The sequence below is a fragment of the Acanthopagrus latus genome, chromosome 7 (genome assembly GCF_904848185.1).
Source record: "Acanthopagrus latus isolate v.2019 chromosome 7, fAcaLat1.1, whole genome shotgun sequence".
In the NCBI taxonomy this organism is placed as follows: domain Eukaryota; kingdom Metazoa; phylum Chordata; class Actinopteri; order Spariformes; family Sparidae; genus Acanthopagrus; species Acanthopagrus latus.
The window spans coordinates 29809804-29834871 of record NC_051045.1 but is presented as its reverse complement, the minus strand read 5'-3'; the positions used below and the strand labels follow the sequence as shown (position 1 = coordinate 29834871).

Here is a 25068-nt window from a genome sequence, read left to right as displayed (position 1 = left end):
AATGGAACGGGAGGAAAAGGCTCAGGAGAGGGCCCAAGTTCTTCATGCTCAGGCACACGCTGTTGAACTGGAGAAACTGAAATGCACCGCCAAGATATGCGAGGCTGAATTACTTCAGCAGAGGGAACAGCAACAAGTTGAACGTTACAAGCTAGATTTGTTAAAGGAGGGTAAGATGGTTAATCCAGCGTCTGGTAACATGGGAGTCCATGGAGCTGGTGGGTCTCCGTATTTTGATGTGTCTTCATGTTTAAGGTTGGTGCCAAAATTTTCAGAGCGGGACCCTGACACTTTTTTCTTACTCTTTGAGCGGTTAGCCAGAAACAGGAACTGGAGTGATTCAGAGCAGACCTTGCTGCTCCAGTGTGTGTTTACGGGGAAGGCCCAGGAAGCCTATGCTGCTTTATCAATGTCAGACAGCGAAAACTATCTGATGGTCAAACAGGCCGTGTTAAAGGCTTATGAATTGGTACCGGAGGCATATCGGCAGAAGTTCAGGGGCGTCCGGAGGCAGGACCGGGAAACATACGTTGAATTTGCACGTGAACTGTCTACTCTTTTTGGCCGTTGGCGGCTGGCCTCTGAGGTTAAGACTTTTGAACAACTGTGTGAACTGGTTTTGATGGAACAATTCAGAGAAACTCTTCCCGAGAACCTGACCACTTATCTGAGTGAGAGGAGTGCTCAAACTTTAGCTGAGGCTGCTGTTTTAGCCGATGAATATGCTTTGACGCATAAAGTCCGGGGAGAAAATGGACGTAAGGGCGGAGCTAGTGGTTATCTCAGGAGTTCAGGGAGTGACTCTCCTGGTTTCAAACCAGCTAGCCATGTTGGCAAATGGGATTCTAGTCGAACTTGTAACTATTGTTTGGGCAATGGTCACTGGAAAGCTGACTGTCCTGTTTTAAGGTCCAAGCACAAGTCCCACACAGGTTACCGTCCTGTTAAACCTGCAGCCTTAGTTGCTCCTGTGCAAGGGACAGTGAACATGCTGCGTGAGAAGGCTGAGGCCATCGCTGCAGTACAGCAGCACACTAAGCCTGTTGCACTGGTTTCCCGCCTCTCATTTGAGGAGCCGTTGTGTCCCTCTGAGAAATCGGTTGTGAACCCTTCAGAGAAAAAACACAACTTTGACAAGTTTGAAGATATTGATCCGGGTTACCGAAAACATGTGAGTGAGGGGGTTGTTTCTTTGGTTGGGGGTGAGGAAAAAGTTCCAGTTAAAATCCTGAGAGATTCTGGTGCTCTGGACTCATTCATTGTAGCCTCTGTATTGCCATTTTCAGCAGACACTGCCACTGGAGACTCTGTGCTGGTGAAAGGTATGGGGTTGAATGTGTTTCCAGTGCCTTTGCATAGGGTTGTCATCTTTTCAGATCTGGTTAAAGGGGAGGTGTCTTTGGCAGTGCGGCCGGCTCTTCCAGTTCAAGGGGTGCAGGTGATTTTGGGGAATGATCTGATCGATGGTCCATTTTCTGAGTCTCCTCACTCATTAGTTGTCACCTCTTTGCCAGCTCTTGGCCCGGTGGAGGTTGAGTGTGAGGAATTCAAACAGATTTTTCCAGCGTGTGTGGTCACAAGGTCACAGACACTAAACAAAAATGACTTGGTGGTTAAAGACAAAAATGTTCCACATGTCCAATTTCCTTTACCTGCCTTTCCATTCTCTGTCTCAAAAGCTGAGCTGGTAAAGGAGCAGCAGAGGGATCCTGCTCTGACCGAGCTGCTCCAGCAGGCGCGTCCAGTGGAGGAGATGGAGAGTGTGGCGCAGGGGTATTTCTTTGAAGATGACATGTTGGTGAGGAAATGGTTGCCCCAGGGCGAAAGGTTTGTCGGTGATGCCATTTTCCAAATTGTGGTTCCATCTGGACTGAGGGCTGGCATAATGAAAACTGCTCATGATATGGGACATGTGGGGATTAAAAAGACCTATGACAAGGTTTTACGGTATTTTTATTGGCCTCGGCTGAAGAAAGACATCTCTGCCTACATTAAAACATGCCATACTTGTCAGCTCACAGGTAAACCAAACCAGGGCATTAAGCCAGCTCCTTTGCATCCTATAACAGTTGCAAATCAACCATTTGAACATTTGTTAATTGATTGTGTTGGGCCACTACCCAAGTCTAAGTCTGGAAGTTTGTATCTTTTTACAGTGATGTGTCAGACAACTCGTTATCCGGCTGCTTTTCCCCTGCGCAATATAACGACAAAATCAGTGTTGAAAGCTTTGACACAGTTCATGTCTGTTTTTGGTATTCCTAAGGTGGTTCAAAGCGATCAGGGAACCAATTTTACATCAGGGATGTTTGCAGATACTCTGGAAAAGCTTCATATTAAACACATCCAGTCAACTGCTTATCATCCGGAGAGTCAGGGGGCCATTGAACACTTTCATCAAACTCTCAAGTCACTCTTGCGCTCATATTGTACTGAGTTGGGTCGTGATTGGGAGGAAGGACTGCCATGGCTAATGCTGGCAGCTCGTGAGGTCACACAAGAGAGCACTGGTTTTAGCCCAAATGACCTTGTGTTTGGTCACACAGTTTGTGGTCCGTTGACTGTGTTACAGTCTGATTGGAAAAAATCTCCTCCTCCGGAAGAACTAACAGAGTATGTAAATGGGTTCAAGAGACGGTTGTATGAGTCAGTAAAGATGGCAAAACTAAATTTAGAAAAGGCTCAAGATAAGATGAAGCGACTGTATGATCGCCGAGCTGAGGTGCATGTCTTTTACCCCGGTGATCAGGTCCTGGCCAACCTCCTGGTGGTGGGATCTCCTTTTCAGGCTAGGTTTGGGGGGCCTTATTCTGTTGTTCGACAGGTTACAGATTTAAATTATCTGATTTCCACTCCTGACAGACGGAAGACTACCCAATTGTGTCACGTTAATATGCTGAAACCCTATTTTCCACGTATTAGTGGGGGGGAAGTGAAGCCGGTGGCTTTGGTGTCTTCAGTGTCTTCAGTGGGGGAGGTGGTCTCTCCATCCTTGGATGATGGAGAGAAGATTGAGAGTCCAGATGTTGGTGTGTTGCAGGGCAGGCTTAAAAATTCAGAGTCCCTGAGAAATTTGGAAAGATTGTTGGGACATTTGCCGACAGCACAGAGGAAGGAGCTGTCTGATCTCATTTTGTCATTTCCTGTTTTGTTCTCAGACACTCCTACAAGGACCCACCTCATAGAGCACGATATTGAGGTGGGCGATGCGGCACCAATTCGTCAGAGGTTTTACCGGTTCCCTCAGGAGAAACAAACTCAGTTAGAAGCAGAAGTGAAATACATGTTAGAGCATAAAATTGCTGAACCGTCCTGCTCTAGCTGGGCTTCTCCGTGTGTGCTGGTTAGTAAACCTGATAAAACTTTCAGACCCTGCACTGATTTTCGTAAAGTAAATAACATCACAAAGCCAGACTCTTATCCACTTCCACGCATGGAGGATTGTGTAGATCAGGTGGGCACTGCAAAATATGTCAGCAAATTTGATCTTTTAAAGGGGTATTGGCAAGTGCCATTGTCAAAACGTGCTCAAGAAATTGCTGCGTTCATAACACCTTCAGGCCTTTACTCCTACACTGTCATGCCATTTGGCTTAAGAAATGCCCCTGCCACCTTTCAACGGCTAATGAACCAAGTGGTAGCAGGTTTAAAGGGGTGTGCAGTATATTTGGACGATGTTGTCATTTACAGTGAAACCTGGGCAGAGCATGTTGATCAGATCCGTGCTTTGTTTGAGCGGTTGGCTTGGGCCAACCTGACCATTAACCTAGCAAAGTGTGAGTTTGCTCAAGGTACAGTGACTTATTTGGGAAAGGTCGTTGGCCAGGGTCAGGTGCGTCCGGTTAGAGCTAAAGTCATGGCCGTTGATCAGTTTCCAATTCCCACCACTAAGAAAGAGCTGATGCGGTTTCTGGGTATGGTAGGTTACTACCGAGGATTTTGCAAGAACTTTTCCTCGGTAGTTGCACCTCTTACTAAGCTCCTGAGTTCGAAGGTTAAATTTGACTGGTCCTGTCAGTGTCAACGTGCTTTTGTGAATGTTAAAAATCTGATTTCCTCTGCTCCTGTCTTGGCAGCTCCCCGGTTAGGTGATCCTTTCCACCTTCAGGTCGATGCCAGCAATTTGGGAGCTGGAGCAGCACTTCTGCAGACTGGTCCTGATGGTATTGACCATCCAGTCGGGTTTTTCTCCAGAAAATTCAATTCTTATCAGTTGAATTACTCCATTGTTGAAAAAGAGGCCCTGGCCCTCATTTGGGCCCTGCAACATTTTGAAGTATATGTTGGTGGAGGTAGAACCGTAGTAGTTTATACCGATCATAACCCGCTAACGTTCCTGCACTCATTACAAAATCCAAATCAGCGTCTGATGAGGTGGTGCTTGTTTTTACAGCCCTTTAACCTAGATATTCGTCATATCAAAGGGTCCGAGAATATTGTTGCTGGTGCCCTGTCACATGCTCTGACTTAAGTAGACAGTGTCCATTTATTCTTTCAGCTGAGCCTCTCTCCCCACTCTTAATTTGCTTCTTAGGTACCAAAGTTGCTGAGCTGGAGGGGATCGAGGGAGCAGTTTAGAGTGTACTTGTATTGCTGTATTACCATGTTGTGTCTTCTGTGTTTTACAGGACAGGACTCACTTTAGTTTCTCGGATACCCTTTGGCTCCTCTTTTTATGGGGGGGGGATGTGACGGCCCTGTTGAGCATCTGCTTGTCCTCTCAGTGCCTTCTAGGAGAACCAGGAAGCAGTGGGCCGTCCTAAGCAGACCACACCTTAGGGTGTGGCATCACTGATAAAAGGCTGCCTCAGTCAGTCTGCTCTCTCTCTCTGGTGGCTGAGCAGCTGACTGCTGCTATGGCCTACAACCTGCTGTGGTTTGGTGTTTGCTGTCTTAAATACATATAGACATGCACACACACACTACATTTGATACAACACACACCCACATTATGTTCTTTTCAGGTTGTTTAGTTAAATAAATACTGAAATCGTCTCAGAGCTCTGTGTGTCTCCTCTCCTTTGTTTCAACCTGAGAGCCAGGGTTGTAACAGTGGCTTGTCCTCTCCGGGTTGGGGGAGAGCTACTGCCTCAGGTGGAGGAGTTTAAGTATCTTGGGGTCTTGTTTACGAGTGGGGGAAGGATGGAGCGTTGGATTGACAGGCGGATCTGTGCGGCGGCCGCAGTAATGCGGTCGTTATACCGGTCTGTCGTGGTGAAGAGAGAGCTGAGTCGAAAGGCGAAGCTCTCGATTTACCGGTCAATCTACGTTCCTACCCTCACCTATGGTCATGAACTTTGGGTCATGACCAAAAGAATAAGATCCCGGATACAAGCGGCTGAAATGAGTTTCCTCCACAGGGTGGCAGGGCGCTCCCTTAGAGATAGGGTGAGGAGCTCTGTCACCTGGGAGGAGCTCGGAGTAGAGCCGCTGCTCCTCCACATCAGGAGGAGCCAGCTGAGGTGGCTCGGGCATCTGTTTCGGATGCCCCCGGGACGCCTTCCTCGGGAGGTGTTCCTGGCATATCCTGCTGGGAGGAGACCCCGGGGAAGACCCAGGACACGCTGGAGCGACTACGTCACCCAGCTGAGCTGGAGGAAGTGTCCGGGGTGAGGGAAGTCTGGGTGTCCCTGCTCAGACAGCTGCCCCCGCGACCCGGTACTGGATAAGCGGAAGAAGATGGATGGAAGGACTTTTTTCTCGGAAGCCTGATCTTATGTGATGCATGGTATTGTTTTCACCTGGTGAGCGTCTGTGTGTGTGTGTGTGTGTCTGTCTGTCTGCATGCGTGCGTGTGTGTGTCATTATGGCAAAATGTGGTCCTAGAGACAATGAGGTGATTTTTTTAATACTCACAACCATCCAAGATACAGTCACAAAATGAAGGCCAAGCGTGGTCACCACTGAGTACTGATGTGAGTTATTAAAGGATTCCACTTGTAATTTGCAGCCACTGGCATCAAGCAAAAAGGGGGCACTATTTTCCACTTTGTCAAGGTCTAGTTCAAATGGTCTTATATATTTCATCTACTTCATTGTAAAGTGATTATTGCAATTGTTCAATTTTTTGAGACAGAAATAATTACGACTGTGTATTTATGTACCCATATAATTACCATTGCTCACTTGCATTCTTTGTTACACAGTAAATGCTAAACAAATCTTTTGGAGGTATACATTGATACAAAAATCAGAGAAAAGCTCATTATATTGGTGTAACAAACACAGGTCTGTGCAGGGAGGCATACTAAACAACCACTGTAACCTACGTAAAACTGGTAAAGCCTTTCCAGCTGGTTGGAATGTCTAATTTCAGTTATTTTCAACACATTTTTCAACAACATCCTTTCATTTTTCCCTCCATTTATTACATAGTTAACAAAATTTACAAAAATATCAGTGCAATATTATATACTATTTTAGAGGAAGGAATTTGCCTTGTTGTTTGGTGCATAAAAAAACAAAATTAATTACTCCAACAGTCAAGAACATAAATCAAAATAAAGCAAAATATTTTAACAAATACTATAGCTAGTATATATGTTTTTAGACTTTCAAAGCTTTACAGTTTGTGCAAACCTCTTCATAATGGGATGTGCAAGAGTTCATAGTATAGAGAGTATATGGCATGGCATGATGGTCAAAGATGTCAGTGGGTGTAATGTTTAGAGACAGACGTCCACTGGGGGGGCAGTTGCAGATGCACTGGAGGTGGCTGGATAGGAATTTTTTTCCTAAAAAGACAGAGGTTTGGCAGGGCATTTAGTTTAGTTCAGACACACTGTTTTAATTACAAACCCAAATTCCAGATAAGTTGGGACATTGTGGAAAACGTAAATTAAAATAGAATACAATAATTTGCAAATATTTTTCAACTTATATTAAGCTGAATTACACTACAAAGACAAGATATTCAATGTTGAAATTGATAAAACTTTATTGTTTTTTTGCAAATATTAATTCATTTTGAATTGTGACATGCTCCAAAAAAGCTGGAACATTGACAACAAAAGAATGGTAATGTTGAGGAATGCTCAAGAAACACCTGTCTGGAACATTGCACAGGTGAACAGGTTAATTGGAAACAGGTGAGAATCATGATTGGGTATAAAAGGAGTAGGGATGTCCCTGATTTGTTTTTTTTTTTAACCCTGATCTGATCTGAGTCATTTAATATTTAGTAAATGCCAATACCAAGTCCCGATCTGATACTCAGCCTTAACTAATAATTTCCTGGATGATACAGCTGCATTAAGAAAAAAAACTGCATCCAAGCTGTTCCTTAACAGTTTTTTTTTATTTTGTTGAAACAAAGCATACACCTTCATATGGCTCTTTATTATTCTGTATATGCTATTGTAAATTGGTAACATTCATACATTGTTGCATAAAATGTATGTGTTGCTTGACTATTTCATACACGTTCAGCATCTCCTGCATTGCCCTAAGAATTGCCAATCCCTGATCAGTGGAAAAATGCCCATATCGGCCCCGATCCTGACCTGTAGATCGGATTGGGACATCCCAAAAGGCTCAATCGTTCACAAGCAAGGATGGGGCGAGGATCACCACTTTGAGAACAACCACGTGAGCAAACAGTTTAAGAATGTTTCTCATAGTACAATTACAAGGAATTTAGGGATTTCATCATCTGCAGTCCATAATATCTTCAAAAGATTCAGAGAATCTGGAGAAATCTCTGTATATAAGTTGTAAGGCCGAAAATCAACATTGAATGCCTCTGACCTTTGATCCCACAAAACTGACATCATTCTGTAAAGAATATTATCACATGGGCTCAAGAACACTTCAGAAAACCACTGTCAGTTAACAATCTACAAGTGCAAGTTAAAACTCTACCATGCTAAGCAAAGCCATATATCAACAACACCCAGAATGGCCATTGGCTTCTCTGGGCCCGAGCTCATCTGAGATGGACCGGTGAACAGTGGAAAGGTGCGCTGTGGTCTGAAGAGTCCACATTTCAAATTGTTTTTGGAAATCATGGATGTCGTGTCCTCTGAGCCAAAGAGGAAAAAGACCATCCAGATTATTATCAGCGCAAAGTTCCAAAGCCAGTATCTGTGATGGTATGGGGGCATCTTATTGCCCATGGCATCATGGATAACTTGCACATTCTGTGAAGGCACCATAAATGCTGAAATGTACATATAGGTTTTGGAGCAACATATCCTGCCATCCAAGCAACGTCTTTTTCAGGGACGTCCCTGCTTATTTCAGCAAGATATTGCAGAGCCTCATTCTGCACGTTACAACAGTGTGGCTTCGTAGTAAAATAGTGCGGGTACTAAACTGTCTCCCACTGAAAATGTGTGGTGCATATAATGTAATTTATTAAATGTATAATATAATTTTGATATTGCAGGCAGGATTTATTCATTATTTCACTCCTCTTTCAGGAGGAAAGTAAAGAACAGCTGTGTACAAAACTAATGATTTTATATTGTCAGATGGTTGAAACACGGACTGCTGAGAAAACATGTTTGTCAGACAGCCACACGGTTTACAGAGCACAACTAAGTGAGCTCTTCAGCCACTTCAGTCTTACTTGTCACTGTCACTTGGTACAATGATGAAGAAGGATCTTCAAGCTCTGCAGACCTGCTTGTTTCTTCATGGGGATAGAACCTTGAGTTGCTCCTTGTTTCCTTGAGCAAGAAGTTCATAAATGACTAACTGTAAACAACATCAAATAGTGTCAGTACTGCAGTGAGAAGAACATAATAAACCTTGTCATGTTATCAGAAGTGTATAGCAAAGTTACATAACAGACTAATAACTGTAATCCCAAGTCATTACAATATGATTCATTCAAGTATGATAGTCTGTCTACTACTAGGTCCACATGACTGCAATTTTCAGTCGGCTTTTTACAAATAAAGGCAACTAATAAGTGTCAGCAGAGCAGACAGTCAAAATAAGACTGTTATCTTATGATCTTCACGTGTAGCTCACTTACAGTTTTTCTCCATTGGTTTGGCTTATTTCTTGAAACAGAAACGACATTCTCAAAACTCTAAGAAAATTTAGCAAAAGAGTCTTACAGTTCAGAACAACACCATAGTTCACTTGCAAAAGCTCATATCTCTCCCAAAGCAGTTTACTAATGTGTCAAAACTAAATTCCTATCTCATATGGATAGTCAGTGCCCCCAAAATGCATTGTCCCTTTGGCATTGTGTAAGCACTGAAAGTCAAAATGTTTAGATGTTTCGCACTACGGCAGAGGACCACTGAAATATCCCTCATGTCCACCTCTCAGTCTTAGCCCAGCCCTTCACTGACACTGGTGACTGTACTAGTTTTTTTTGTCCAGCGAACAGAATACAATTGTGTAGAAAAATGAAAAAATAATAATAATAATAATAATAATAATAATAATAATAATAATAATAATAATAATAATAATAGGATTTTGTGGTAAGAGTACCCTCCAAAGTTTGACATCACACATTGCACTCATACTGCCAATGACATTTTTAACAATTTTTATTCACACACATAAAGTAACTTCCATACATCAGCCACTCTGCCATTGTGAGGCAATTTATCAAATGTTCCAAGAGATTCATATATGGTATTCATGGTATTAGGTTCTTGACTAATTTTGACAATTGAACAGACTATTGTGCATGTGAAAACTTATGCAATGAAATGATGCCGACAGGTTTCGGAGAGAACAACCATTAGACTGAGAATCAACAATCAGTTTAGATCAACAACATCTATTCAGTTGGAAATTGTGCTATTAGTGGGATAACTGTGCTAACTGTAGGCTACCTGTACTTAATCATTTGCAAAGATGCACTAAGACATTTGCAATTTGATGAAACAAATGAGAAATTCAGTTCTGTTGTAAACAATTGCCAGGCAGTTTGGAGGTTTGTCCATGTTATTTTGAGAATGTAATTTCTGTTTCAAGAATTGAGCCAAACCAGCTTTAGCAACACCACAGTACATAGAAAACATCACACTAACTGTTACAGTTTGTGTTGTCATTGGTGTACTAAAGATATATTTCAGTAAACATACATGGTTAGATGGTACTTACAGGCCTAAAGAAGTGTTGTGAGTTTGTCTTTTAACTCGTCCACAGCTGTCTTTAGTGTTAGAGAGCCTTGACAAAATGTACTCCTGTTTAGCTTGATTTTACGTCACTTCTTTTCTCTGCCACCGAGGCAGTGTCTTTTCAGGATCTGTTGTTTCAGATGATGATAAAAGTCGTTTATGCATCTTTATGTTTACTGAATAGCTTACTGAGGCTGTTGATTTCTCTGCGGTAGTTCCTCCAGTCGAGGGGAATTGTTCATCATCTCCTGCAGCACACTCGAGGCTCCAGTGACTTACTATCACCCCTCAGGCCAGGCAGACTTATTACAAGGAGAGATGGCCATGCCTGGCTGCTTAGCAGCTGATATCTCTGAAATACAGTACATTGGCATCTTGGACATAATGGCAGATGTGTTACGTCTTCACACTCTGTTGATAAGTTTATCATGATGTCCAGATCTTAGAAAATGCACTATTGCAAGATAGTCTCCAATTTAAACTTCCCATTGTTCTTAACAATTTGTGACACTTCAGTTGTGTACGGCATAGCAATTGATTTAACCTTCCTCAACCTTTAGCCAATAAGACACAATTTCTTAAAACATGATGACAGTAGCAAAAATTCACATCTAAGATGGAAACAGTCGTAAGTTAAAGCACACAGGCCTTTGTCAGGGCAGATCCTGTACAACAACATGAGGTTCCCTACATGTAAGCGTACATGGACAGGATTTCGAGGCGCAGTTGTGGTGTGGAGGGGTTACAGGTTGGTGACCTGAAGATCGCATCACTGCTTTTTGGAGATGATGAGTTCTTGATGGCACCATCGGCTTTAGACCTACGACACTCATTGGATCGGTTTGCAGCTGAGTGTTAAGCGGTGGGGATGAGGATCAGCACCTCTAAATCTGAGGCCATGGTTCTCAGTAGGAAACCAGAGGATTGTCTACTCCGGGTGAGTCCTTCCCCCAAGTGAAAGGGTTTAAGTACCTCTGGGTTTTGCTCATGAGTGAGGGGATGATGTTGAGATCGACCGGCGAGTCAGAGCAGCGGGTGCAGTGTTGCATGCGCTTCACTGCATGGTTGTGATGAAAAGGGAGCTGAGCCGGAAGGCAAAGCTCTCGATCTACCGGTCAGTCTTCGTTCCTACACTCACCTATGGTCATGAGAGACGAGCCATTTGGTGCCCCCAACGCCCGCCAACGTAATAATGTAATAACGTAACGTAAACGTAATAAACCACAAACATAATAAAAATCTGCAGCATTTAATGTTATAAACCCACAAATGTAATACATTTTCCACAAACGTAATAGCCACTGCCTACTACAAATGTAGGATGCACACAAATGTAATAACAATGACATTTGCAGGGATTTATTACATTTGTGGGGACGTGAACATCTGTATTGTAAGAACTTCCCACAAATGTAATAATACAATGAATAATGGTCATAGTGGTTGTTGTTTGTTTGTTTGCCTGATACACCTGCTAATACTACTGACCATGGGTGCAAAATCCAGCTGCTGACTCTTCGCTCTGCTATCACACAACGGATCATCTCTCTCTCTCACTCTCACTCTCACTCTCTCTCTCTCTCTCTCTCTCTCTTGTTTTGTGGCATATAAATATCTAGTTTAAACAGATTTATTTTTTTGCATAAGCTAAATGCTTCTTGTTAATGAGGATCATCTCTCTCTCTCACCACTGTCCGCAGTGCTGCGCATCACTACCTGCATCAATGTGTTACATCCAAATGAGTCAGAAGCAGCAGCAGCCCATTCCTAGATGTGGTCTTATATGAAGAAAATGATTTTGGGCTGTTTTGGGTTTATATGTGTTTCAAAATTAATCTCAGCTTTAATGTATAGGCGCTAGTCAACATTCAAATGATAAGCTGTACTTTAGAAATTAGTTTAGTAACGTTGGGTCTGAGGGTTTTCCTCCGGCACTGATCCACCTCTGGAGGTAGTATCAGGGACGCATTATTGGTGAACCGAACCAGTGTGAACGGGAGGCACATACAGACTGATAACTGACTTGACTTAATAAAGAGAAATTTACCACAAAGCAAAGTTACATAACCAAACAGAAGTAACGTGGTAACTGCAACTGGCTTTGGCAACGTATATGAGGAAAAAAATTGCACAATTGTACACGGAGAAGCATCTGCCATCCTGTCTGTCCTCCCGCCCATCCTACCAACTCTTCATCACATTTCTGGCTAAAAAACAGTGTCTGTCACCGGCAAAAAACTTTAACTCACCAAATGTTTGTGATGAAAGTAAATCACCAGGACGGTCAGCCCTCTGGACCAAGACTTCAGTGAACTTTCCCCAGGAAAACAGCCTCCGTCCCCGTGAGTGACAGAGTCAGACAGCATCCACTTTACTGATGGCAATTATTTAATTATGTAATTTTGCATGAAAAACATAACTTTGTCACTTTCCAGGATGTTTGGTGGGTCAGGATCTCAATCACTACACATTATAACAGCATCCATATGATCATCATGATCATCATGACCGTCACGCCTCTTTAGGAGCCGCAGCGCCGACTTTCTGTGTAAATTACAAGGCGGTTTGTCTTTAGAGCAGAGATTCTTCACTCTGTGTGACTCACCATCTGCAGAGAATTGGTGAGCAACCACTCCAGAGATAATGCAGCGATGCTCTGTAAAAAGGGCTTTAGATACATTCTTATGGTGTGTGTCACAGCCTGATCCTTTCAGCTGCAACCTCCACAGTGTCAGAGTTCAAGTTTATTAAAAAATGACACCCCTGTATAATTTATTTTATTTTAATTTCATATTTTATTTCATTTGATTTCATGTATTCAAATTTCATTCAATTCAATTTGTTAAATGAATAATCACTGTGCTCCTAATTTCTGCAAAGATTTGTATAGGTGCTCTTTCATGCTGAAAGGGGGTGTAACCCCTGAGTGAGCTCTGCAAGTGCAATCATTGTACCTTAGTGCTAAGACAGAATGTGCAAGCAAGCAGAAGCATGTTGAAATGTGCTGCAATATCTATATATTTTGCAGGCTGCCAAGTTATCAAGAAAAAGGAGAAAATAATAACACACTGGTTCATTATTGAAGTGTGCAACAAAATTTGGTGTCAGAGGTGGGATCACCGGCCCTGCTGAGTGAGCAGTCAAGGATCACAGACCAAAAACACAAACAATGGAGCTGGAGCAACTGCAATATCACTGAGTGTGAAACTGTTGCAGTTACGGTTAAACAGCTACAAGAGGTGTGTTTACATTCTTAGATCTCAACTGAAAGACATGTTGATCAGATCAATATTGGAGAGGTTGATAATTTAAAAGTGAGTAGCACATGAGCTCCCAGTCTGCTTTATTGAGAGTGCTTTAGAAGTCAAAGAAAGAGACAACCAAACACAGACTGTCGATAATAATGCTGGTGCAGATGCAACAGAGAGGGTCAGAAGACAAAGAGTCTTTGCAATTTAGTCCATCAGATTGAAATGGGACTGACAAAAAGTCACAGTGAGCATAAATTCGAGTATGTTCTACTTATCCCCGTACGCCCCAAAGAAGACTATGCGCCGCAGTAAACAGGGCCCTCAACAGCAGGGATGAACAGTACAGTACTGAAATGATACAGAGAAAGCTTGTCAGAGATGTGGCTACAGGATTAATGTAAAATATAAAATCAAAATCTGGACAGCGTTTAGCCGACTCCATATATATTTTTGAATGTATTGACATCTTTCACCTTCTTTAAGGCCCAAAATCAGTAACTCTGCAGTCTAATAAAAGGAATTAAAAACACAGTATAACATTTACAGCTCTTTTGGACAGCTGACTGGGCAGAAGCATTCAGTATAAAGCACAGCTGTTTCAATGGAAACAATAAAATGTGGGCTCTTATAGCCAAATATATGATGTTTAAAAATGGAACTCTCATGCATTTTTTTTTTCAAAACTCATACCTACATACAAATAATTAAACTTGCATTTCACTGGGATGTTGCTCTTGTTTTTTCCTCTACAGAGCCTGGGTGGTGACATGGATATGTTTTTTTTTTTTTTTTCATAAAACAATTTACTGACTAAAAAATCCATACATGTGTGAGAATTGAAAGCTTATACAGTTGCAGTCGCTTAGATATAGGCCCAGTGTCATGGATGGAGACCAGTGATTCTTTAATGTAGGTATGTATCACATAGACATACGTTGAAGCATACCCTTACATGGTTTCATTTAAAGCAGGAGGATTTTATCAGAATCCTTTAAGCTCACAGACTTTGTTGTTGAGAGTATTTGGACTTGCAGAAAGTAATAGATGTTATAACTCAGCTGGAGTGTGAGTGCATCATGTGCGTGTATACTTTAAACACATGTGCCATTTGGTAAATCACATGCGTGTTTAAAACAGACAAAAACCATGTCACCCCCAGTGCTCCGTAGTCCTCTCTGCCATCCCGTGATATTGAATTACTTAGCTACACATGCGCACTGACACAACTGTAGGTTTACCATCTGCTAGCACACACCCACCTGCTGAGCAGCAGAAACATTGCAAGTGCTTCAGGGATTTTCTTTTTTGTGCTTACAAAGGTAAAGGGAAAGACATTTTTTTTTCTCCAGTAATGGATTAGTTTTATGAAAAATTAACTAAATAGTGCATTACTTAAAGAACTAACGTTTTCCATTACTTGTTACAACACAAAAAGTGATCTGAGTATTCTAACGGATTATTTGGTAACAAGTTACCCCCAACACTGCTCATCACTGACAACATCTATAATTTCTAGGCAAAAGTGTCAGTTAACACACAAGACAAGGCAAGCAATGCAGTCAGTATCAGACTCCTCACCCAGGACAAACAGCCAGGCTCTTACCCTCACACCCTCACAGCAGCACAAAATCTGCCTCAGTGACCCCACACCTGTGAGACAAACACATAAATCAGCACCAAAGCCACTTAATAAAGACTGGGGGTTGGATAACTTTAAAGTCCAAATCCTCTTATTCCAGTCACATTTTTTCTGTGTAAAAAAAAGGACAGTATCCTCTTGCTGTGCTGTGATTCCAGGTGGCTAAATAGGAAGTCAATCCCTGACCCCATCCAGTACTGTGCAAAGACACATGCTTAACACTTTAGAGTGAAGATCCTGGCTTTTGGCACAAATGAATAGCCTTTCACCAAGTCACCCTGTCACTTCCTCTGTTACACCATGGGGATTCTACGAGTCGGTGAGAATCCCTTTTGGATTATCATCGGCTCCTGCAGAGTTTCAGAGGTCAGTGGAGGAATGCTTGGGCTGGGCTTCGAGATGAAATATGCTTGACTCATCTGGACAACAACCTGGCCCACTCCTAAACTTTGAAGAACCACTTGAATGACCTAAGCAGGGTTTGAGAAGCCGTTCACCATACATTGATATGCATCATAGGAGGGGCTTTGGGCAGTGCTTTTTCAGATGCAGCATTTGATTTCATGATTCTAACTGAGAAAAAATAACAAATACACATAGGACAGTTGGCATTTATGTTCCTGAAGTGGGGGAGACGCTGAAATATGTCATTTCAAACCTCTGGCCAAATGGTGGAAAACAGGCTCATGACAAAGACATGGCTCAGAAGTGGCACATTAATGATGAGGGTCTACAAAAAGACAAGAGTCCTAACAAGGCAACCAGTGCTCCCCTCCCATCATTACCACCTATGTGTTTAAGCTTGTTGCCACTGATTTTTGCATTTGGTGAAATCTAACGGGGGGTATGAATATATTCTTGTCGTGATGGACCACTTCACACAGTTTGCTCAGGCCTTCCCCTTTAGAGTTAAGTACACCAAAACAGCTGCAAATATTAGGGGTGTAACGGATCAAAAAACTGTTCGGATAGTTTCATGGATCAGAGTCACAGATCGGATCATTTTTCGGATCAGCAAAAAAAAAAAAAAAAAAAAAAGACAAGACAAATAAACATAACTTTGTCTTTAATTTATTATGTCAAACACATGTTAAATTAAAGTGCATAAGGCATAATATCTTATTTTTAACATAATTAATGAAAAACACAAAAGTTGTTGTGCAACGGGATGTCGTAACGTGGCCCAAGCACTTTCAGCATGTGTTTAAAGCCCTCGTTTTGCACAACCGAATATGGCCTCATGTCTGCAGCTATAAACACACAGATAGCATTTGTGATGGCTTTAGCCCGATCGGATTGTGCAGCAAGGGGCTGCTTAAATGCCGTGGTGATAAGCGGTTGTTGAGCAGCCTTCGTTTTCACTCCTGTCAGTGAAACACTGGCATGATGTGGCTTCAAATGCATGGCCATGCTTGATGTGTTTCCACTTTCATATGGCTTTCTTGTGCCGCAGTACCTACATACCATCACAGTTTTATCCACTAACCTCTTTCCTTCATCATTATATTTGACAGGGAAGCCAAAATGCTCCCATACATGGGATTTAAATGACGCGGGGTGTTCAAGCTCCTCCGTTCCTCCGCTCGCCATGACCACGCTGCACTTAACAAGTGTGTGGATTGAACACACACACAACTTTTTTCATAAATCAATCCGTAGATCACGTGTGTGCCAAACGGAAGATATTGATCTGAATGGATCTTGGATCAATGATGAGCCATTGCACCACTGGCAAATTTATGAAAATTTTGGATTGAGATTGGGTTTTCCCACTCAACTCCATCATGACCAGGGGAAGGAGTTGAAAACAAGCTCGTTGCTAAACTTGAGGAACGCAGTGGAGTTAAGGGGTCCAAACCACATCATACCACTCACAGGGGAGTTGCCAGGTGGAAAGGTTCAATAAGACACTGCTGGCCATGCCCAGGTGCCTTCCCAAGAAAGCTAAGGCTGATGGGAAAGCTCCCCTTCAAAGAGAATATTCTGAGAAGTGTCAACTTTGAATGCATAATGCTTATAGGCTGTGCCTCAGAGACAGCCTGCAAAGAAGGCTAAGGAGGGGAAAATCTGTATGACATGAAGGACCTGCAATTTTTTCCTTGGATGCACAGTGTTGGTCTATATCTGAGTGAAAGGAGAACCTGAGGGAAACTGAGATTTTTTTGGGAAGTTCAAGTGTATGTGGTGACATAAAGGAAACACCAAGACAGTCCAGGATATGAGCTCAAATCAGAAAATAGACAGGGGTGGGTTTGGGTCATCCATAGGAATCTACTGCTGTCATGTGACTTCCTGCCAGTTGAGAAGGAGAAGGCAGACTAATCTTGAGAAGCAAGGATGGAAAAAAAGAAACACAACAAACAGGACATACACAAACAGAGCAAGCAAACAGTTCAGAGCAGGAATGGACAGGAACCTTTAGATTGAAAGTTGAAGACAGAGAACAGAGGGAGCAGAATCTTCAGAAATAGGAGCCTGATGCCTGATAAGAAAATGGAATAGCCAAAGAAGAGGATCTGTACAGTTAAGATAATACAGAGCATCAGGTGGACCAACAGGGAGAGGACATAGGGGCATACCTGAAATTCCTGGTTTGAGTCTCAATAAAGTCAGAAAGATTGAGACATCTGTTACTATTCTGATAAAAACTGTGAGGTTATTATATAAAGTAAAGTTATTATGCAGTTCTGAAGGGAGAATAGGAAGAATGTTTTTGTTGTTAAAAGTACAAATCCTGATTCATAGTACATGCCTCAGATTGAAGATCAGTCAACCAGTGAACAGTGTAGCTACCGTACACTGGTAAAGTATACCTCTGTTACTTTGCCTCTTCATTCTGCTCTGAAACCTGCCTTGCACAGCTAATACTGCTGGTTATGTGTAGATGGCCAAACTGTGCTGTGTACCATTTAAACAGCCACTGTCAGCTTTATTATCCATGTGTTTAATTGATCCTGTGAAAAAAAGTCAGTTCACTTGATAGTTACAGTAAGTGACCATTTGCATGAAGAGATTAAATGAAACAATTTCTGCTGAAACCATTATAGACCCAAATTCACGGTGTATTTAGGGCTGGGCAATATGGCCAAAACTGTTATCACAATATGTTTTTTTTAACTTGATCAATGTTGATGATCATCAAAATATATATTTAACAATAACAATAATGTTGAATTTACAGTTTTAAGAGTTTAAGAGTTTTTAGGACAGAACCCAAAGCAAACACAGTTATTTATTGTCAGATACGAGATGACAAACAGCCAACAGAACCAACCAACCAAATGGCTTTATGTTAAACACTGAATAAATAAAATGATGAATATGTACAATAAAATGTCTCAAACATTTTAGCGGTTGTTCACTGAACCAAACATTGATTAAAGAAAATTTAAAAAAGTAATTGTTGAGGATGATTATACTACTGTACTCTGTGAATACTGCACATTCTTGAGCTTGCAGGTAGTTGTTCAGTTCAGCTTCATCAGCCTCCTGTAAGACCTGATGTGGTTCGGACGTGTGACCAGACCACATATAATCTCTGAGCTGCTCCTCCACCTTGACACTACACTCTGCATACAGCTGAGGGACTGATGTTTTCACCCAGGCAGAGTTTACTTAGAATTCATGACAGTCATTAGCATCGATTGTTGATTGTCAAAGTGAAGTTTGACTAGTAGAAACAGTGGGGCTGGTCTGTTGGATTTCCCTTTGGGACGGTACCTTTTGAGATGATGGAAGAGGTTGGTGGACAAAATGTGCACCTAATGCTGGTCTGTCCTTTGTCAGACTTCAGGTAGCCAAACTATTTTACAATTAAACAAAGTGGTATGACCTTTTCTCTGTACAATTTCTTGTCTTTGTCAGATTCCTTACATTCAGTTTTGTTAGTCAGACCGCTCATTTTCTTGTGTCGGCTGGACACACAGCTGGTCACCGTCATGAGTGAGCGAGTGGGCGGGGCCAGAAATATGCATCAACCATGTGCCTTTGTTTCTCAGTTGTGCGATTGGCTGTTGGTGTAGTGTTTTGTAGGCAGAGGAAAACGGATTCAAAAATAACTGCACTGAAAATAAATGTCACACATTTATCATCGTTATTGTGAAAATTTTCATCATGAAAATGATCGAGATCACTTTATCGCCCAGCCCTAGGTGTATTACCTCAAGTTGTTTCTGCTGACGTCTAAGCAGCACGTCCTCCAGAGGAGTCCTGCTCTGTCCCTCGTCTTCCCGGTCATTCTGCACCCTCTTCCTCCTCTCCAGCACCTGCTGGAGTTCTGACCTGCTGCTCAGTGCCAGACCCCTTAGCCCATAGATGAAGAGACAGAGCTTGAGTTAGACTTAGTGGAAAAGTCAAAAGACAGGTTAACAACTGTAAATACAATTTGAAATATGAATGCAAATGATTTATTTTCACCCACACTCACCAGTTCAGTCACAGTTATTTAGTTGCATTGCAGACTGTATATTGTGCTTCTTTGTCTCTACATCTTGAATAACTGTACAGTTCTGCAGAAGGTGATATTATCCATATGTTTCCTTGTCGTGTCTACTTCTTACATTTTTACTCCAGCCATCTTATTCTTGTTCTGTCTTTACTCTCGGTGAGTCAGCATACTTCAACTTTTGTGCACTTATCTTCAGCTTCAACTTCAAATGCTTTCACCAAATTATAATATTATTTCACATAGTTATTTAACCTGACATTTGCTGTGTCTCAATTCAGGGTCTGCATCCTTCGAAGGACCCGACCTTTGAGGTCTTCGAAGGTGAGTCCTCCGGACTATGTATTTTATATATATATATATATATATATATATATATATATATATATATATTTATATAGTATAGTTTTCCCTGTGTAGGAGCCATGAATGATTTGGTAGTATCCTTCCCAAGGTGAAGGGATATTTTTATCTTTTGGTGTTTGTTTTGGTTATGATATTTTATTATGTGGTCATATTGAGTAGGGAATAGCGGGTCACGTGAATATGGACAGGGTTATTAGTTAATTTAGGCTCCTGTTCATTTCCCATTAGGCGAGTTCAAGATCACGCAGCGCTGCGCGGTGCTGCCTAAATCGTGATGCATGCTGGTTAAAATGTGTCTATGATGACCTGGATGGGAGTGGTTTCTGCTCTGCATTCGATGTCACATGACCTTAAGTTATCGGGAGAGCAAGGCGGCTGCAAAGCAGTTGAGCAGTTGCTCTCCAGGCACTACGCGAGTCTAGACCAACCTTTATGACATCAGGACTTTGCCCTAATTGGCTCTCATCTATGCTGACGTATATGACATGTGTTTCGATGAATTTCCATATCTGTGAGCACCACTTGTCTACTCAAATATCACATACTGTCAAATAAGTAGCAGCCGTATGGCCGTACCTATGGGATAGTCAACATGAATAAACCTATAAAATCCTTCATGTAATGCAACAGCCCTGAATGATCAGAATCAGAATCAGAATCAGAATCTTTTTATTGTCATTGCACAGTTTGCAACAAAATTTTAGCAGCATCTGGTTATTCACACAACATAAATTGAGTAAGAAGAACAAGTAAAAAGTACAAGGCATTAGTACAATGTAAGTATATTTTAAAAAGCAGAAATAAATAGATAATATGTACAGTGTTACAATTATATGATAACGATGATGTCGTCAATAAATTGCTCAGTTCTGTCACCCTACTTGTGGTGATGATAGAGCATTGGTTAACTGCTGTGTCTTGCATGCTGACAACACATTTTCAATTGAAGTGTTATCTGTACTATCCACTCTTATAAACCCTTTCTGTTCCCGTCACATAGAGAGTGTCCGACTTCATAGCAGCATTTGTATCCCCGCCCCTGCAGTCGCCAGCAGATCTCGCTGCTGCAGGAGGTCAGCTGGAGTTCAACTTGAACACGCCTACAGTCAGGGAGGGAGGGTGAGCTGGGTCACCGTATTTTTGTTGACTGCTCTTTATCTTTTGATCACTGTGATTACTTTGATTTTGACCTTGTGCATTTTATTATGGGTTGATCATCGTTTTTCATTAATAAAAAGTTAAAACTTATTTTCGAATAGCAGTGAATTCTTTTAGGAAGCGTGTCAATCAGGCCCAACCTCAGTCTTCATTACAGCGCAATGAAGCTGTAAATGACTGGAATGATTGCAGTTTGCATATTTTCTGCTGTTTGTTCATTGGGAACAATTGCCCGTTTGATTGAGGATTGGGTTCCTCTGCACGATGCATTCCAATGCTGAATTGACTCCATGCAGTGAAATCTGAATCAACACTCTGTCTCTGAACTACACTTACAGCCAAGGCATGGGCAAATAAAATTGAAAAACTTCAACATGAACACAAAATCACTGTGAATAAAATGAAAGCACTCATACCAGACCTGGAAGCTCTCATGAAAACAAAGGAAAATGTTTCATATGTTCAATCTCATTTTGAAAAATTAAATCAACTTTGTGAATGCTACCATGTCACATGAGGTTTTGATTCCTTTACTCATGGAGGATGAACAAAATAGACAATACGAATGGTGTTCCAGCATCATGAACTACAGTAACACATTTAAAGTGAATGAGTGAAGTGAGTGAATCAGAGGAATCACAAGAAAATATCAGCCTCAGTTTGCCTCAATCTGCAAAAAATGAGGAAGTGCTTCAATGTCCAACCAAGGATCAACCTCAAGCTGCAACAATAATCACTACAAAGGATATGCAAGATGACATAACACCAAGTGACAGTGTGTCAAATGTGAGAAACTCTGCTACTGGAAGAAGCAGACCGTTTCTACAGCTTCTTCTGTCTGAAAGCAGAGGCTGATGCAGGATTTGGATCAAGAGATTCGAATCAAGACAATACGCTAGGAATTATGAGAAAGCAAAATGAAATAACTACCCTCTTAATTCAACAGCAATGCCTCTCATTGTTACCAAGGACAGAAATCCAAATTTTTGATGGGGATCCACTCAAATATAATACATTTATAAGAGCTTTTGAGAATGGTGTAAAGAGAAACACTAAGAACTGCAGCGATAAACTGTATTTCCTGGAGCAGTACACTAAGAGTCACCCTAAGGAACTGGTGAGAAGCTGCCAGCATCTTAACCCAGAAAGGGGTAATGTTAAAGCTAAAGCCTTACTATGGGAGCATTTTGGAAATGAGCAGCAAGTTGCCTCTGCATATATGGAAAGAACCCACAAAAAGAAGATAGGCTTCTTACAGGTCCCATATTATACTGTTTTTCATCAATATCACACAGCTGTCAGAGGACCAAAAACTCTGTGTTCGATATGCAAGGTCCTGAATTTCAGCTGTCTAATAGTCACTCTACAGAGCTCTATTCAGGGCAGTCTGTTTCTGTGCCTACACCTTTAAATGCTAATGAGCACTATCTGTCAATGCCTACTTGGAGAGCCCTGCCTGCTATGTCACTTTCAGGGAGAGGATTCCCCTTGCGTTAGCAGTAGCATGCGCTAATGTTAACGGTGGATGTATTGCTATGGTTCGCGAAGATTTTTTCGTTCAACCATACAAGTTTGACCCAGAATCGGACCCAGAAGGAGAGGCTCCTGAAGAAGTATAGACTCTGTGGCTGCAGCAGGACGTTTCAGAACGGTTAGTGTGTCTGTATAATGTTAGTTTGTTTGTATATGTTGTTACAGTTACTACCATGTAGCTAATAGCTAACAGCTAGTGAAAGCTGTGTTTGTCTCCAGCACAGTCTACAAGCTCTTGGACACTGTTCGCATCACCTCTGTCTCCAGTCTGCACATGTTTCCAGACTTTTTACTGTGACAACCAAGCTCCATCGTAATATCATTTTCATTAAACTCGCTTCAAACGCCATTGCATAGCAGACCGAAGCGGAGCTAACAAGTTAGCTGATTTCCAGCTGACTTCACCATACTCGTAGGCAACTGTGAATACTATCAGACAGTGGCGTCACTTTTTGGTGGCTCGGGTGCAGTTTGCTGGGTCCAGTATGGTTGGGACTGATCCTTTTACGAGGGTCAGTGTCGAGGCAAAGCCAGCTTTGTACTGACCCTCGTTACTGAAGCAGTCCGCTGTGAACTGGTTAGCACACACATACAAGCTAACACGAACCGCAGCCGGCATGTTGTCATTAAAATATTAAATGCAACCACTGTCTCTTCTGTCAATCTGTAGCTGGGACAGAATATAGGCACTTACGTTGATTTTTACAACCAACAACAGAGTAATTTGCATGTCTAGCTTTAAGTGACAACATTGTGATACACCTCGGGGATGAACGCCCCCCTCTAGGATATCTCCTCTCACCGTGCAGAGGCGGCCGGCCTATGATGCTGACTCCTTTCATTACGTAATGAAAGGAGTCAGCATCATGCGTCATGAATCTGAACAGCCTGTAGGAGCGCCGTGTTACCAGTGGGTGGACTGCAGAGACCATGCAGGAATTGCTTGATTTCCTCATTCTGGGAGTTGGCAGGCTCAGGGAGGACCAGCTTATATATGTAGAGACCAGAGAAAATGTGTTTATAATAATATGGGACCTTTAAGGGAAAAAGACGTCTGTTTTGGCTGTTGGTGTATTGGACACATCAGCAATGATTGCAGGAAATGGATCACCTGTGCAAAATGTTGTCTCCAACGTTCAACCATACCTCACATTCCTCCAAATGAAAAGGAAAAGAACTTTAGCCAGGAAGAAAGGAACTCTGATGTGGCAGTGAACAGCACATTGGTGTGAAGTCGGCTAACTGGGGTTGGTGATGATATTGTAAGCTTCCCATCGTTCCTGTGCAAGTTACAGGAGAACTTTGGTCTATTTACACATGCAGCTTCATCGCTCAAGCTACCCTTGACTTGCCAGTGCCGAAGACATAAACACATTTGGTCCAACCATTACAGGGCTCCGTGAACGGAGAGTTAGCATTGACAGCTAACAGCATGGAGTCAGAACTTTACACTGTGTTTTAACGTCTTAACATGCTCCACATCTCACCCCAAAAGTCACGCAACATCAGCAGACACCTTACAACACAGCACTGTAGCATGTATGAATCAAAATGAATAGAAAAGTAGTTAAAAACAGGGTGTTTGTGCAAGGAACTACATACCAGTTTGTTGACATCCATGTCCTCCTGTAGCTAGACCGAACTAGTGTATCCATCGAGGGGGAACATTCCAAGAGAGAGGGATCTTCTTGGATGGGCATATTTGAAATCTGTATATCTGCCTGAGATAGATGACGAAATTGAGCTGCTGATTGGGACAAATGTTCCTAAGGCAATTGGAACCACTGGAAGTCATTAACAGTGTAAATGGTGGACCCTATGCAATCAGGACAATGATGGGCTGGACTGTGAATGGACCCCTAACAGGAGACGAGGAAGTAATGGATTATGAGCAGCCAGAGGTATCAATAAACAGAGTCTCAGTTGTGAATTTGGAGTAACTTTGGCAGCAGGAGTTCAAGACAGATTTCCCTGAATGCAGTGTGGATGAACAACTTGGACTGTCAAGAGAGGATCAGAAGTTTATGGAATTGGTGGCAAATTCCGCAAAACAAGTGAATGGCCATTACCAGATTAATTTACCATTAAGGAACAAGGACCTCAACGTGCCAAATAACAGGAAAATTGTTGAGCAGTGTGCTTCATATCTGAAGAGGGGGAGTCAGAAGGACTCATTATTCCATACAGACTATATTGCCTCCATGAACAATCTGGTAACCAAAGGTTATGCTAAATGGGTGCCTGAGGAGGAGTTGGAACGCTGTGATGGCAAAAGCTGGTACATCCCGCACCATGGCATTTACCATCCGACAAAAAAGAAGATCAGCTGTTGAATCCATTTTTAACCAGGTAAGAGTCCCTGCTGAAGATGCTGATCTATTGAGATTTCTCTGGTGGCCTGATGGGAATTTAAATCAAGACCTCACTGACTTCAGGATGATGTGCATATCTTTGGAGCAACTTCTTCCCCCAGCTGTTCTGATTTTGCTCTCAGGAAATGTGCAGAAGATAACAAAGGACACTTCAGCCAAGAAGTGGTGGACATGGTTCTTCATTGCTTCTATGTTGATGATTGCCTGGTGTCAGTGA

At 42.0% G+C, this 25068-nt stretch overlaps 1 protein-coding gene across 1 annotated transcript in view; it reads right to left on the bottom strand.

Annotated features, from left to right (window-relative positions):
• The window catches only part of si:ch211-218o21.4 (actin-associated protein FAM107A), a 46756-nt gene that overhangs the window by 6660 nt on the left and 15028 nt on the right, over window positions 1-25068 (bottom strand). Inside the window, exon 3 of the mRNA XM_037102817.1 lies at window positions 19139-19280. Within this exon, the coding sequence (XP_036958712.1) occupies window positions 19139-19280 (142 nt within the window). The remainder of the gene's footprint in view (window positions 1-19138; window positions 19281-25068) is intronic.